At 34.4% G+C, this 16003-nt stretch overlaps 1 protein-coding gene across 3 annotated transcripts in view; it reads right to left on the bottom strand.

The window, feature by feature from the left end:
* MBD5 (methyl-CpG binding domain protein 5) overlaps positions 1-15711 on the bottom strand; it is a 66848-nt gene extending 51137 nt beyond the window's left edge. For 2 of the 3 annotated variants that reach the window (XM_008582674.1, XM_008582675.1), the window contains exons 1-4: positions 15521-15690; positions 5260-5933; positions 1715-1817; positions 463-643 (exon numbers count right to left, since the gene is read on the bottom strand). In XM_008582674.1, coding sequence (XP_008580896.1) covers positions 463-643; positions 1715-1817; positions 5260-5372 — 397 coding nt within the window. In that variant the 5' untranslated portion in view covers positions 5373-5933; positions 15521-15690. Of the gene's footprint in view, positions 1-462; positions 644-1714; positions 1818-5259; positions 5934-15520 lie in introns of all 3 variants that reach the window. The other variant, XM_008582673.1, reaches the window with a different exon arrangement.
* Between the last annotated feature and the right edge of the window lie 292 nt (positions 15712-16003).

Here is a 16003-nt window from a genome sequence, read left to right on the forward strand (position 1 = left end):
TTTTTGGGGGGGGGGGGGGGGGGGGGGGTGATACAAAATGTGCCCAGCAAGGTGATTTCTATTTAGTAGGTATTCAATAAATAGCTGTTAAATAAATGAAAGAATAATATTGCTAGTTCCTAATAACAGTGCTAGGCTGTATTTGGGGACTTGTTACCACACATTACAATCCAGGCCTAGGAAAAAAACTACCATTTGTTTCCTAAAAACCAATGGTGTTTTCTTTTGTTAGTTCAGCTCACACCCGCATAGCATATGTATGTACTAGTCTTTATTCTGCTTGTTTAACTAGATAATCTGCATAAGAAATTTTGGGAAATAACCTCGTGATAATTTTTCAGAACTAGTTTGCTTTTTGTAATAAAATGATAGAACAAATGGGAATGGGAAAATGCTTGGCAAAATGATTTCCAGTGACTCCTGGGAGAGGAGAATTCCTAAACCCTTCACCATATTACATACTTGTTCCTCCTCCAGGACTGGTGAGCACCAGAGAAGGATGTGGGGCTTCCATGCTTTTATGAAGTGTGGCCACTGCAATGATTTTTCTTTTATGTATGCATAGCTTTGTGACATCTTCATCTGCCTTAACATCTTCTGCAGTTCTCTGTTTCACAGCAGCTCCAGGATCAAAATTAAACACCTGGAAAAAGCACAGCCTTTGTTTAGAGTATATCTGTAAAAAGATTTAATAGAAAGATTCCCTTGTTTTTTAAAAAATGTTGTGCGTAGATTAAGCCATAAATCTGAATACAACTTTATCAGGTATTTATATTTAAGAAAAGCAACTTTATATAACTTAATAAAGACCTCTGCTGAACTCAAGGTTTTTAGTAGCAAAGTAAATAATGAATATTATCCTAATTCTAAGACTGCCAAGATAAACAAATGGGAAGGTATAATATCTGATAATGTTCCCAATTTTAGATACTGCCCAATGTTTTAACAGTACAAATACAAGTAAAATACAGTTAAAAAAAAACAAAGCTGAAAAGCTATGACAATTCTACATGTTAACTTTTTCTTCAGCTTCATTTCATTACTATATGAATATAACCTTTTTGTTGATCTTAAAAAATCTATTACTCTACTAAAAATCTTATTATTTAAATCCTTTTTAAGGGAATGTGGTGACATACAAATAAAAAGAAAAAAGTTGTCTATTAATTTTTAGATTTAAAGTTAGCACTAAAATAGACATTCAGAGAATAATAACCTATTCCTATAGCAAATAATATTTTACCATTTTAAATGATTTTACTTTTTACCTTGAGAAGGAGTAAAACAGTTTCATATTTTGGCTATGAGGGTTAAGCTTTGTGAGTTTAGGAATATTTGTGGCAGATTTATCAATACCAGCACTAAAAATAACATTGCAGTTTTGAGCAGTTATAGTACTGAAAGAAAATATTGCATTATTAAATACTGAGCATAAGTATAGCTCTAATAAAAAGGTGCAAAGGTAGTTTTAAAGAAATAGTTAATATGAATATAGGTTTGACACCTTTAAAATGACTCTTGGATATGAATTATTTTCCACAATCTTTAAGCATTCTAAAATGCATGCAAGAGACTTCTAACTAGATAAAGAATTAAAATGCATATATGATTGGAGAAGTAATATAAAAATGAAATGCCAAATGAGAAAAGCAAATATATAAAATACCTAAAAAGTAAAAAAAAAACTGCTGTAGATCTGTTGTGAAATGGTTACCTTGGGAAGAATAAGAGGACATTCCAAGCCACACTTGCATGTTCCATCTGTAAGCAGGTATGTTTTAACCTGCTCCAAGCAAGATAACAAAGACCCACTGGGACTGTAAAAATAGTTTAAAAAAACATCAGGAAATAATTTTGACTGCACATATTGTATGAAAAAAGGCATGAATTACAGTCTTACTGTCCTTCGCAGGATAATACTTTCCCACTACGCAAAAGCATTTTCTTTGTCAATATTATGTTAGCTGTGAAATTATAGCCGTTAACATTGCTCTTTCTTTTGAACCAAAATATTTCTCAGAAAAATACAGATCTTCATAGAAAATTAAATAAAATTATTTTGAAAACCAAGAGTGGACTAAATAGGGGAAAAATGCTATTCTTAAGAAAGGACAGAAGCAGCCTAGAAAGAAACAGGAATGAGAAAACTACATAAAAGTAATCACTATCATTTTAAACTAGAAGATCCACTTTTAAAGCTCTTTGAGGGAAAACTGAAATTTTCCTGGGGTTCAAACCAGGAAGTTGGAGCTAACAAATTTTTCTCTCTGTACCTTGGAGTCTAGAATCAAGTTGCCCCTATGTAAAAACAGGCTTCTCTTTTCTCCTCCTCACCCATGTGTTTCTTTGAAGATAGATCAGTGTGGCCCAAATTAAATTATACCGAAGAGACAAACCATATAGAGAAAGAGAAAGGAATCAAGCAGAGCTGACAAAAGATGGAGAACTTTTGAGGATAAATGGTTTTAGGCAGCAGATAGGTGCCTTGCAGTTCTTCTGGCTGGTAGTTGGGAAGGTGCTTCAATGTTACTAATTTTCTTCAGGTCACAAAAGGCACGATATGTGAATACTGATCAAGTTCAAATCTACAGTTTAGGCATTAATTCAGATGACAGGGTAAGTGTTTGATTTTTATTTACAAGGGGAGTTAAAAAGGGCAATTTTCATTTTAGGACTTTTATTATCAATATGTCAATTTTACAACTTAAATGCATACTATGCTTTGAAATTATTACATACTTTTCATTTCAGACTATCTATTTATGACTATTTACCAAAACTTCACTTAAGTCTGGTCAACACTCACCCAGAGACAATACTCTCCATTTCATATACAAAGCATTACACTACTGGACATAGATTATTCTGTCTCTACAAAAACACAGGTAGTAGTTTTTATCTATAAATGAACCAGCTTTAAAATGCAATTCATATTTTGATTATGGATAATCATACAAGTGACTCTCGCATGTAGAAAGTCTGAATGAAAATCCTCAACTTCGTCTAATTACTCATTTATGTAGGCTATTTTTTTTCGGATGATGATATACAAACAATAATAATTCCCATATTATAGACCACAGTTCCACAACAGCAGGGAGGGGCAGCAAGATGTTTTTGTAGGTCCGAAAATTTTAATAAAACAAAGCCACCAAAAAAAGTATCTTACTGATTTTTCACGTGAAGAATTCATGAATTTGATGAAAAGAAACTGCCCAACATTTTATTTAAAAGAAAGTGTATGGACTGAATTTAACTGCAAAATTAAACTTGAAGACAAGAATTCCTGAATTCTGTTAAGAGTATGCTATCCCAGACACTTCAAAAACACTTCCTCTCAATCAGTCAGCTGGGTTCTTTCCTTCAGTTGTAGATCTTCAATTAACTTTGGGGAGTAATAATTAATGTAGAAAATAGTTACAAGTCTTGGAGCATAGATAAAGCTTAGAAGATTGAAAGCAGGTGGAAAATTTAATGTGTAGCCTCAATGCCACTGTGAGGCAGGAGCAGCTGGAGACTAACATAAAAATACTAGCAAACTGCACATTGAGAAGGAGCTATAGAAGGAGAGCTAACTTCCTATGTATGTTCAAGTAGTAATTTAACCAGTTATAGATAAACAAATCAAACCCATGCTGGCTTAATTTAATTTGGAAGTGCTTTACCTTACATGTACCTTAATTTCCAAAATAATTCTTAGTGTACAGATTTGGATTTGGAGAATTCATACTAACAGGATTGTCAGATAGTGAAGTCTAGTCAGACTTGGAACATCATGAACAAGATAACTGGCAGATTCTTAGACCTGTCATTTGAGCTTTGATTCCCAGACTTAATTTGGTTTTTGCTCTCAGCAATCTGAAAAGCTGATTTTTCTTCCATAGGGCTGAAGATGAAGTAAAAAAAAAAATCAAGATTTTAGAGTCACTTGCTCTAAGCTGGATACACATTCGCTGTTTACAGATTAGAACCATAAATATAAACATTTAACACTGGTCTCTTGCTATATTATATTTATTAAAAAGTATTTTTGGAAGTTTGTTAACAGCACTGGGAATAGGAACACTTTGAGAAAATGATCCCATGTGTCCTCCATCTTATCTACCAGAGGATGAGCTCCATGTTCCCTGCTTTCTTATCTTTTTATCCCAATTAATATAGAATACATCTTTACTATTACAGAAACAAAATAAATTATGTGACAAAAGAATTTCAGCTGGTAATTAAATTTACCTCAAGAAATACCTTACACAAAACAAACCAACCCAGAATAGAATCTGAACTGACTTTCTGAGTTGTTATGGCATTAAATAATGTGTTTATATAACAGAAATACCTCATTCATATACATATACATCTTTGCAGAACTGGAGAATTCTGTTTAAGCTGGGATACAAATAGCCATGTTCAAAGTAATAGCATTAATTTAATGATGCAATGTGATATCTTTTTAAAGTTCTAATTATAATAGTTGTTTAATTACATTACAAAGATTGATTTATGGTATCCTAACCTTTCATGTACTTACTAAAAAACTACAAAGTAAGGAACTTAGATGCTAATTATTTAATAAGTAAGTCTAAAGCTTCTTGCCAGCAGTTCAGTTATTCCATCCAACTTGTTTTACAAGAAATCAAAATTTAAAAGAGCTGGCATTTGCATTTTATTTGCATGATTTTTACTTGTAAGAGCCATCTCCATTAAGATTTTTCATTTTTACTATTATATACAAGAAAACAGATTAGAAACTATGAAGAAAAATAAGAAAACTATTTTTAGTTAGTATCAGGCATTAATAAGTCTAATAAGTAAAACTGCCTATAGACAAAAAAAAAAACACTCAATCTTATTATCAGGAAAGCCAGCTGAAGCACTCTGAAGGAGACAGTAATACTGTCAAGTGATATGGGGCCTATTTTCAATATTTTTATATTATTCTGTGAATGTGGTAATGACGCTTATGTTTCTTTTAGAAATCTTCATATTTTTCTTTATCTCTGTTAAAGAGATAAGCAGAATGACACCTTATGTAAACACAAGTAAGGCATAAAAATTCTCTCTGGTAATCTAAGTCAATTTACATTGCAAAACAGTACAGAATAAAAACACTTCTACATTTCTAGCACGAAGGTCATTTATTCAAATTTGTTTGAGATAATGTCAGTCACAATACCTCGTTCCCTCTAAGAGGAACAGACTCTGCCTCCTTAATCTTGGGACTGCAACTTTGGAGGTAACACAGTAACAATAAGAGCTCACCTGACATAAAGCACTCCATTTTGATCCACACGACGCTGCCAACCCACAGGAACTTGTATAGCTGGAAGACCTCCTTCCTTGTCCCCTCCGTCACACTCCTTGCCTCCATTCATTTTCTGTGTCTGCTTGAGACTCTCCAAAGATATCAGCAATAAGATGATATCCTTATCTTACAGAGCATGATGGCCTTCAAAAATGGGCCAGTGCAGCACAGTTTTTCCCAGACTGTACAAAATGCATTGGGAAGCTTCGGCTCAGTTTTGAACCAAGTCCTTGAAATCTGCCATTGTGAAAAAATCAGTTTCCCATTATAATCTACATTAAATAACTAATATTTAATTCCTAAGGATGGTCTACATGGGTAAAAATGAGTGTTTCCGACTAAGGAAAATCATAATTCACCAATGCTGGTACCTGTCTGAAGTGGGAGAGGAGGAGTGTAAAGTTTTTAGTTCAACATTTTGTCTTGACCTTGATGTTGGACTAAAATAACCTCTATTGTTTAGAAACTGGTCTCATTTTTACAATGTGAGTCAGTTAATATTTCCAGGTACTACCCGCCTTTTTATAGGCCACATTCCTTAAACTTTCTCTTTATCTTCCAATCTGAATCCAAGGTGTTGCAGGTTGGTTCATCTGATGTTTTCATGACTCCAAAATTCCAATAATGTAGCCTGAAACATATGTAAATATGTAAAGTGTATATGTAACAGTGAAAAATTGAAAAGCTGCACAATTCTAAAATAGAAGAAACCACTAAGTGTACCCAATCACTTTGATGTCTTCTGCCATCAAAATCACGTCAAATTCAACTTGTTTTTTAGTTCCAACTTGATCCACTTATTCCAGTTAAACCAATTTATTTGGTTTTCACCATATGCAACTTTATAATTACTAGAGATACAGCAATAATTATTGCATTCAACACACACACACAAACACACAGAGCCTTCTTCTAACTTGATATAAAAGTATATCCATCACCTCTAATGACCTGAAAACCAGAAAGTTGTGTGTTAATCCAATCACATTTTGATCACTCCTTAATATTATATACCCCTTCTCTAATCATTATATTGGCCTAAAGAAAAAAAAGTTCTTATTTTTTAAGAAAAATTAAAAGAAAATAAATTTATAGTATATTTCCAAATATAAAAGGTTTTTTTCCCAATGATAATACATATAAGAGTGGGAGTTGCTTTATAGTCAAGATTTACAAAATCTTTTATATCATGGTACGCTCTCTTAATTCCTTTATTAAGTCATAAGGTGCTGTTTTGGGAAGACATACTAGCTTGGAATTGCAGTAATCAATGCTAGTGTGGAATACTTATAGAGGTCATCTTGATGGAGCAGTTAAACAAAAAAAATGGCAAGTAAAATTTTAAGGTACCACTTAATCGTGTGGAGAATGTGATGTCACAGTTGCTAGTATTATTTGTTGTAAACAAGCCTTTTTATGATCAATTTAGTATCTAGTGTGTGGGATTCATGAAACTACACTAAAGAACAAATGAAAAAAAATTTATCCTAGTGTTATATGAGTGGGACTTGTGGTTTGTGATAAAAATGTCCAGTGACATCACCACCCAAAATTCAAAAAATGCTTTATTTCAAACAGCTTAACGGAAGTGAAGATGATATGCTCTGGAAAACTGTTAAATGCCCGAAGAATCATATGCAAGTATTAAATTAAAACAGTTTCATAAAATTTGAATGAAAAAAATATATCATTTTAGACATGTGCTTAAATATGCATGTATAATTCAATTAATTAACAAACAGTGTAAAAAGACATGTAACTATTTAACATACATTCCTAAAAGTCCACATATTTAAGTTGGCCTGAAACCCTTTTTTTGTATCTCCTCATTAGGAAAGCAGGAGATTGACTTACAGTAAAAGCCATCACATATTCAGGCATATGCCTTATTTGCAACCTTGGCTTTGAGACAAGTTAAAGATATAGTGATGAAGCATATACTCATTTAACTGAAGACCAGGAACCATGGGTATGGGTGTGGCAAAAGCTGGCAGGCATGTAGGAAACAGCCCATTCCACTGTGCTATGCTTCTCACAGAAATGACCCGCTTGCAGGCATGACAACCTATTTCTGTCTTCCATTCACTGCACCTCTGATCATGACTCCTGCTGATCATGTATATGTTTATTCACATTTCATTCAACAGTTAGCTAACAGCTACTATGTATTAGGTACTGTGCTAGGTGCTGAGTACAAAGATGGTTAAGTGCTACAGTTGGAATGTTTGTGTCATCCCCAAAATTCATAGGTTGAAATTCTAACCACCCAAAGTGATGGTATTAGAAGGTGGGGCCTTTGGGAGGTGGTTAGGTCATGGGGGTGGAGGCCTCATGAATGGGATTAGTGCCCTTACAAAAGAGGCCCAAGGGAGACCTCTTCCACCTTGTGTAGTTATAGTGAAAAGGGAGCAATCTGTGAACCAGAAAGTGGGCCCTCACTAGACCCTGGATCTGCCAGTACCTTGATCTTGGATTTGGAGCCACCCAGTTTATGGCATTTTGTAATAGCAGCCCAAATGGATTAAGACAGTAAGGTACCACTTTATGCAAAACACAGAATCACTAATGTTTGGCACTAATAAGCTGCTTGACGTGGAAGGATAGAAAGGAAAGAGGAAGGAAGGGCGGAAGAAACAAGGAAGGGTCAATCGTGTTCTCAAGGAGTTCCCTGCCTTGTAAGTGAAGTTCCAGTGCTTGTGAAAAAGGTATGAATTTTGTGCCGTCATGGACTCCCAGCTTTGTGAAACAGCAACAGACCCTGATGACTGAACCTCTTTTTTACTGTCCCTTTTCATGCCTGTTTTATTATCTTGCTTTTCCAAAGAAATCTTTTCAGAGGTCTCCAATCGTTAGATTAAGCCCATTCTCATTTTCCCTCCTTTTGAGCTTTCTGACCATTTGATGCCTTTTGTTTTTTTTTGTCTTCTGCTCTTGCATGTGGCTCCGGCTTCCCTGAGACTGGCTTGCTTGCTCCATTAAGTAATTTGTGGATCTTCCAGACAATAACATTGGCATGATTCCTGCCAAATATCTGCTTCACATTTCAGTAATCAAAAATACAAATATCTGATGGCTGGGTTTTGCTTAAACCAGCAGTTCTCAAACATGGTCCTGTGACAAGTATCATTTTTGCCATTAATACCCGGGAACTTGTCAGCAATGCAAATTCACAGGCCCAATTTCAGAATTACTGAATCAAAAACTCTGGGCAATCTGTTTTTTTTTTTTTTTTACAGGCCATCTAGGTGATTCTGATGCCTGTTTCAGTTTGATGCCCATTCAAATTTGACACCCTAATGCTCCTGCATCCCCTTCCCTATAGGACAAGGCTGGTTTTACATCTTCACATCCTGCAGGCAGCCAGCCAGCCCTCTACTTCCTTTTGTCTGGGGAGTGGAGATGGGTCATCTCTTTTCTGCTGATACTTCAGTCTTCTAGAGGCAGCTCAATTGTAAGGGCCTTAGGAACCCCTCACGCAGAGGTCCAGTAACTGTATAGTTATCAATTGTCTGTGAGTGGCATTGTTTTTCTCAACATTCGTTTTGTGAACTTGGAAAGTACAGAGAAGTTTGAAGATGAAAGTAAAAACTGAAGCATAATCTCACTTCTATATAATAACCACCGCAAACATTGATATATTTTCTTTCATTTGTTTTTATAAAGTTTTAAAAGAACATATATAAATGAGTTTAATAAACAATAATGTACTACCACTCTAAATTCACAGTGTAAGCATTTTGTCATTTTTGCTTATTTTTTAAAATAAAAGACATAGAAAACATTACAGATGAAGTTAAACACTATCCTCATCCCTAACCCATTTCCCTTTTCTGCCCCATTCTCCTTCCTTCCACCCCAGAGGCAACCACCATCATGATTCTGGTTTGTATCCTTCCAGGCCATATGTGTATATGTAAACAATATTGGTATTGTTATATGTCTTTTAACATTTTACATGAATACTACTATACAATATATATAATCCTGCAATTTGCTTTTTTAAATTCTATATTCTTTGGAGAGATATATAGATCTATCTCTGTTGTAGATACTTAGGTCCAATTCATTAATTTTTAACATCTAAATATTATTCTATGATATGATTATACAATTATTCATCTATTGATGTATATATCATATCAATGTTGGGTTGTAGGGTCTGCGTATTGTCAACTTTACAGGCACTGCCAAATTGCTCTCCAAGTAGTTATACTGACTCCAAATATTTTCTATGTATAAATATGTCTTTTTTCTTTTAAATATTGAATCACTACCACTTTGTATTTTTTTCTTCCTGGACATTTTACTATGGCTTTAAATATTTTTCCAAAACATGGCTTTTAATTGCTGGATAGATTTTTCTTTTGGTAGATGTATACCACTTACGTACTTACTTTCTCTTTGTGGACATAGGAAATTCTCCCATACTTTCACAACTACAAATAAATCTGAGAGAAATACTTCTGTACATAAATCTATGCCTGTCTTGATAATTCACTTAGAATTATATGCTAAAATAGAATTGCATAATTTTAGGGCCCTTGATACATTTCTTAAACTGCCAGGAAGGTAGGTTTAGGAAAGCATTTCAGGCCATGTTTCTCAAACTTTTGAAACTCACGCATGCCTTGTTTTGCTAAATATTAAAATCTATTCTACTTGCCTCCAAGATTCTAATAATTTTATCTTCTGTAAGGACCCATCATCCAAGATGTAGTAAAGCTTTATTTTTATAGTTTGTATTATAAAAGCTGTTTTCCAGATTTAACATTTGAATATTAGTATGCTTTTCAAAAACCATATATTCCGCAACATCTTCCCTTCACCTCCCCTAAAGAGCCACATTGTTTATATGGCTTCTTGTAAGCCCAGGTAAACACAGGTTAAAACAGAAAAGATACTGTGCTATCAAAGGCACCTCCATCTTACTAACACTCACGATCCAGGAGAGATCTTATACTTAAGACTTAATTTATATTTATTTCACAAACAACTCTATAGTAACAATAATGAAATTCAAAGGTGTGTGTGTGTTATGAGGGAGATATCTCCCACAATTACACAATATTTTCATTTTTCCTGTTTCCTTTCAATATGCAAATTAGTCTCTGAAAATCGGCTTTTGATGAATTGAATTTTAGTGACTTGCTTTTCTTTTCATTGGCTTCTTCTGACCATTCAGAATTCAAATTAGATGCCACCTCCTCAAAGAGACTATAATATAAACCCCAGGTACTCTCTCACACGTTGTAAATTCACTAATACCTCTTATTATATATGATTATTATTATTACTTATCATTTAATTGTTTACTATGTCTCCCTATGAGAATGCAAACACTCTCTGAACAGGGACCTTGTCCTTCCTATATTCCCAGTTCCTGGTATAGTCCTGTAATGTAGTAGATGCTTAAATATGTCCTGAAGATTATGCATATTCTGATCAGTCAACATAATTTTATATTCTGATTTTTACTATTGTAGGCTTATAAAATTTTAGCAATACATGTGTATAAAATGAAAGAGAGGTTTTTAAAAGAATCCAGTAAGTATGTAAGTTGACAAAATAAAACAAGAACCATCTGCTCTAGATCTGTCCCTAATGATCTCACAATTTCTGAGTGATAATTTCTGTGTAGAAAAAGTGTGATCGGGTTTGTAAGAAGATTAATATGCTAACTTTAAACCTTATTTGTAAAGTGCATCAGAGTTTTATTTATTAAGTGGTTTATATACACATTTTAAATGGATTAGTAAAGGAACCACTAAAATAAATAAATGCAACAATATAAAAAACTTATATTTCAACAGGATGCTAATTAATGCAATAGTCCTTTTCCCTCAATCTGCTTTATTGACATTCTTGTCAACCTAAGAATGCACTCACTACTTTATGTGGTTTTAAATGTGTATTTTAAAAGTTATACCCAAAACACCATGAAGACTAAATATCAGAGAATATGACATTATAAAAATAATAGCTATTCTTCATAAATTTTTCTGAATAATGTCAAATGTTACAAATTCTTCTAAATAATGCCAAACACACTTGATTAATGGTAAAATAATGAATTGGGGTTTAGTCATGTAATACTAGTAAATCCTATTAAAATGTTACAATAACATCACACATTGATCAGTGGGGATACTTGGACAGGTAGTGGGACAGAATTAACCCCAATGAATTACCGATTTAACAAGATGAGACTATGTAAATTAGGTAAAACACTGATATTTGATATGTTATATAAGCTTAAATCATCATTTATACTTTTTACACTATGATTATCAACTGAGCTGATGAACTATTTAAAGATAAATAAGTCTACTTCATTCCTACATTTGCAAGAGTGAATGACTCATGTTCTCCAATTGAGAACAAGTCCCACATAAAACCTGCCTCTATACTTAAATTCTAAAACAGTATATACACACAACAACAGATATGGTTGGGTTAAAAAATAACATTAACATTAGCATTAGCATTTTAGAGGGTAAAGTCTGAGTGTCTACAACATAATTATCCTTTGATTAGATAATAAATGAATATACTCATAATCTTTCCATCATTATAAAATTATGCTTGTTAGAGTAACCCTAAATGACATTTCCCCTGTCCAATGTTCTTTCACCCCCATATCAGTCATTCAAGCAGCTCCTTCACAGCATCTAGCCAGCTTCCCAGCCAATCTTCCCCCATCAGTTTCTCCTTTCACCTATTTATTCAAGATATACATTTTTATTTATGAGCAAACTTATCTTGCACTTATATCTTTCATTTTTTTAAATCTTGCAATAAATTAGGCCCATTTTCACTCTGATTATTATTTCCATTTGGCTATCTTCACTGTGTAGCCACCTCTTCCAAAAACATACTTCTCAGATACACCCTTTGTAAAAATCCCAGTACCTCTGGCAGGCTTCACTTACTCGCCCAAACTACCATGAGCACATTTACATTTGTTTCATGCAGTTGTATCAGGATACCCCAAATAAGCACATCTTTCTTGCTCTGTTAACTGAAGTTCTCTAGTTTCAGATGTCCTTGCCCTTTAACAGTGCAGAAGAGTGTAAAATTCACTACCTTCATATTCATGTAGGAAGGCTACATTTTTCACAAATTCTGAAGGTGTGGTGACCGGCTCCTGAGAGTGAGGCCAGTCCTGAGTCAAGGTAGCAAGCATCCTGGCCTGTGCTCATCTATGGTCAGGAAGTTTATTTATACCAGACCATTTTTTGCTACAAAAATTCAGCAATTTACACATTCTAGTCACATACAAGTCCTCAGAGAACTAATGCTGAGTGTGATAGATTATAAATGGCCACAAAAATTTTGCAGTTCCTTTCATCAGGAGGTGGGATTTATTACTTCATACCTTGAATCTCAGCTGGCCTTGTGATTTGTTTTGGCCAACAGGATGTGATAGATGTGACACTGTTTAAGTTTTGAGCCTAAACCTCAAGAGACCTTGTATATAACACTACTGTTTTTTAGAATGCCATTGCCATGTGAACACCTGAGCTAGGCCCCTTGAGGATGAGAGACCATGTGGGGAGAGAGAGAAGTCCAACTCTCCAGCCAGTCCATCTGAGGCCCCAGACATGTAAGTAAGCCTAGCCAACACCATGTGGAACAGGGATGAGCTGGCCCAGCTGAGCTGAAACAATATGAAAGTCTAAAATAGGGTTTAACTTAAATCAGTTGCAGTATTGAGAGGTAAGCAGCATTACTGGTTAAGAGCGTATGCTCTAGAGTCAGACTGTCTGGGTTTGAACCTTGGCTCTACCTTTGTTAGCTTACGACTTTGGGCAAGTTTTAAAATTTCTTTCCTCATGAAATAGAGATTACTACCTTATAGGGTTGTTCTGGGAAAAATATAAGTTAATGTGTATGTGCCTAGCACATAATAAGTATCCAAATTGTTATCATTTTTATATAGCTATTAAAATCATGTTATAGAAAATTTAATAGCACTGGGAAAGGACCGTGATATTGTTAGGTGGAAAAACATACTACAAAGTTGCATGCATAATTATAATTTTAATTTACAAAAATGCTACTATTTATATAGATATAGGAATAGAGCAGCACCATGCTCCTAGTAACTACTATACATTCTCTGGTAGTAGAAACATATTTTCTTCATTGCTTTTCTGTATTTTCAAATTTTTCTATACTAAACATATACCAACTCTATAATCAGGAAATATATTATTTCTAAAAAATTAAGTGTTATATCTACAGAACAGCTAATTAATGTTTTCTTGATCCTTCAAAACATTAGGGAAGCTTTTTATTAGAAATAATCCAAAGCTTTGTGTCCAGCATAATGTTATTCTTTCTCTTCCTGTTTTAGTCAAATGTAGAAAAAGATATGGAGAGTCAGAACACTGCATTAATCTAAATGATCTAAATACTAGAAAGAAAAATTAAAGCTATCCCTTTGACTGGTTCTAAAATGCTTCTGGGTGTCACTCCTACTTTCTGCGTGGAGTACCAACTGTCATGTCCACACTACTGCTCCTCACTAAACTAGCTCTTATTTATTGCAGCTTAAATATCACTTTCTCAGACAGGCTTTCTCTGGTTTCTCCAAACTTTATTTGGCTTTCCAAGTCTAAATTAGGTTCCCCTTGTAATTCTCCCTTATGATATTCAGTTCTTTTTCTTCACGTGAATTACTACACATAACTGGGCTTTCTCTTTGTCCTTGCCATCCTACATGATTGCTAAGAAAAAGCAGTTGAGACACAGAACTTCAAGTTAAGGCTTCTCTTTGTACCTTTAAAAATATACAAGGAAGTGGAAAGTGAGGGTTTGCACGCATCTGTAGAAAATGCTTACTATGCCTCCCTTCTTAAAAGCCAAAAAGTGAATAATCACCAACTCTCAAATACATGAGCTGAAAAACAGTTTAGAGCATTGTTTTGAAGAATAGTAATAGGTTACACCAGAATGTCTGTGAACTAATTTATACACTCACTTTAATTCTGAAGAAAAAATTGTTTATGATTTATATCTGTATATTAGTCCTTAGCATAGTTTATTTTTTGCTTTTCTGCAGTATTGTGAAGTTTCTCACAGGGAATAGTGATAAAAAAATACTTGTATGCATTTACATAATCTATTTAAGAGTACACTAAGCAAGTTTAAGAGGTAATCTTCATATTTTATCCTTGCATTACTAGTATTTTGGCTAATCAAGATGCAGCTTAATACTGTATATGCAGGTCAAATCATTGTTGAAAAATGATGCACATCAATATTGTTTTTCCCAAAACTGTACTATGAGAATAAAATAATTGTGAATTATACCTGTTTGGATTTGTGCAATATATCAAAACAACTAATATTTCCGTACTCTTTTACTGTTAAAATGTTCAGCACTGTTCAATTCATTTGGCAGTGGATGCCAAGTTCCTACTTGAAGTAATCAGTACCAAATACGGGTAAAGGAGTGTGCCCTCCAGTAACCTTGAAAATAAAGTTACTCAAAGTGAAAATAGGATGACCCCTCAGCCATTGAAGGAACCCAAAGACATTATCTCAAAGTGTATAAATGTCTAGAAACACTCAAGCACAATCAATGTCTCCAGCAAACATAATTAAATGTAAAAGATAACTACAGTTTAATCAAGCATCTGATAAGACTCCCAAGAAACAAAAGGAGGAAGATTGTCTCCATGTGAATTTTAGAAAGGGAAGCTCAAAGAGCATACAACCTCTAAGCCCCACGAAATAAATGATTTTTTATTGCGTTTATGTAGCTCACACATCAGGAACAAAATGAGGAAGTAGTAATACCCGTAGATGTTTAGTGGCGTCAGATGAAAAGTGTCTTAAGGAAACTCCATTTAGCATGTGACTGACTGCTCACTGGGATGCTGACGGGGGCAGAGAAAATGTAGCAGCCAAAGAAAACTTATGTAGAAAGTACTCAGGTTGAAGAGGAAGGGAGTTTCAATATCACAAAATGAGGCATAGAGTGTTTTAGAAGCCATATTGAAGAAAAGAAAGGACTGTAGAAAATAAAGTCACTAATATAAAAAATAGAAAAGCAAAATATAAGACCAGTTACAAACAAGTGGACTCTGGGCCAAATCCCACCTATAGAAGTGTTTGCTTTGTACATGATTTGAGAATAATAATATAAGTGAATTAACTGACGATATTTAAATAAAAAAGATTTCACATGAAAATTTGCATTTCCTGCTTTACCTGAGAAACTGGACAAAGTGGTAACATTAAGTCAACATTCCTGCCTTGCAACAATTATCTGGAACGGAGCAGTGGCTGCTCCTCCATCAAGGACTTGGCTCTCCAGTTCACTGCAGTGGCTTCCTGCTTCATTCCCACCAGCCTGGCCTCTGTAGGCATCTGGGTTTCCAATTTCTGGAAATAGAAAGGACCTTGATAAGGGTTAAAGAACTCACTGTAGCCCTTGACAAGACATACATTTTTTTTAAGTGACCATTTAACCTACACTTCATAGTTTCTTCAAAAGGATGGAGGATGAACTCTCAATAGATCATCACGCACTATTAGTACATGTAGGAGTGCCAGTAAGCCAGCTAAAACTATGAGCACACAGGAAACTTTCTCAATGAAACTGAGCTGGACCTGAGACTGCGGTAATTCTTGAGTTAGAGGACGTAAAGTCTACAGAGAGCTCCCATCCAACTTCAGTCCTCTACCGTTCTT

The sequence above is a fragment of the Galeopterus variegatus genome, unplaced genomic scaffold (assembly GCF_000696425.1).
Source record: "Galeopterus variegatus unplaced genomic scaffold, G_variegatus-3.0.2 Scaffold2691, whole genome shotgun sequence".
NCBI lineage: Eukaryota > Metazoa > Chordata > Mammalia > Dermoptera > Cynocephalidae > Galeopterus > Galeopterus variegatus.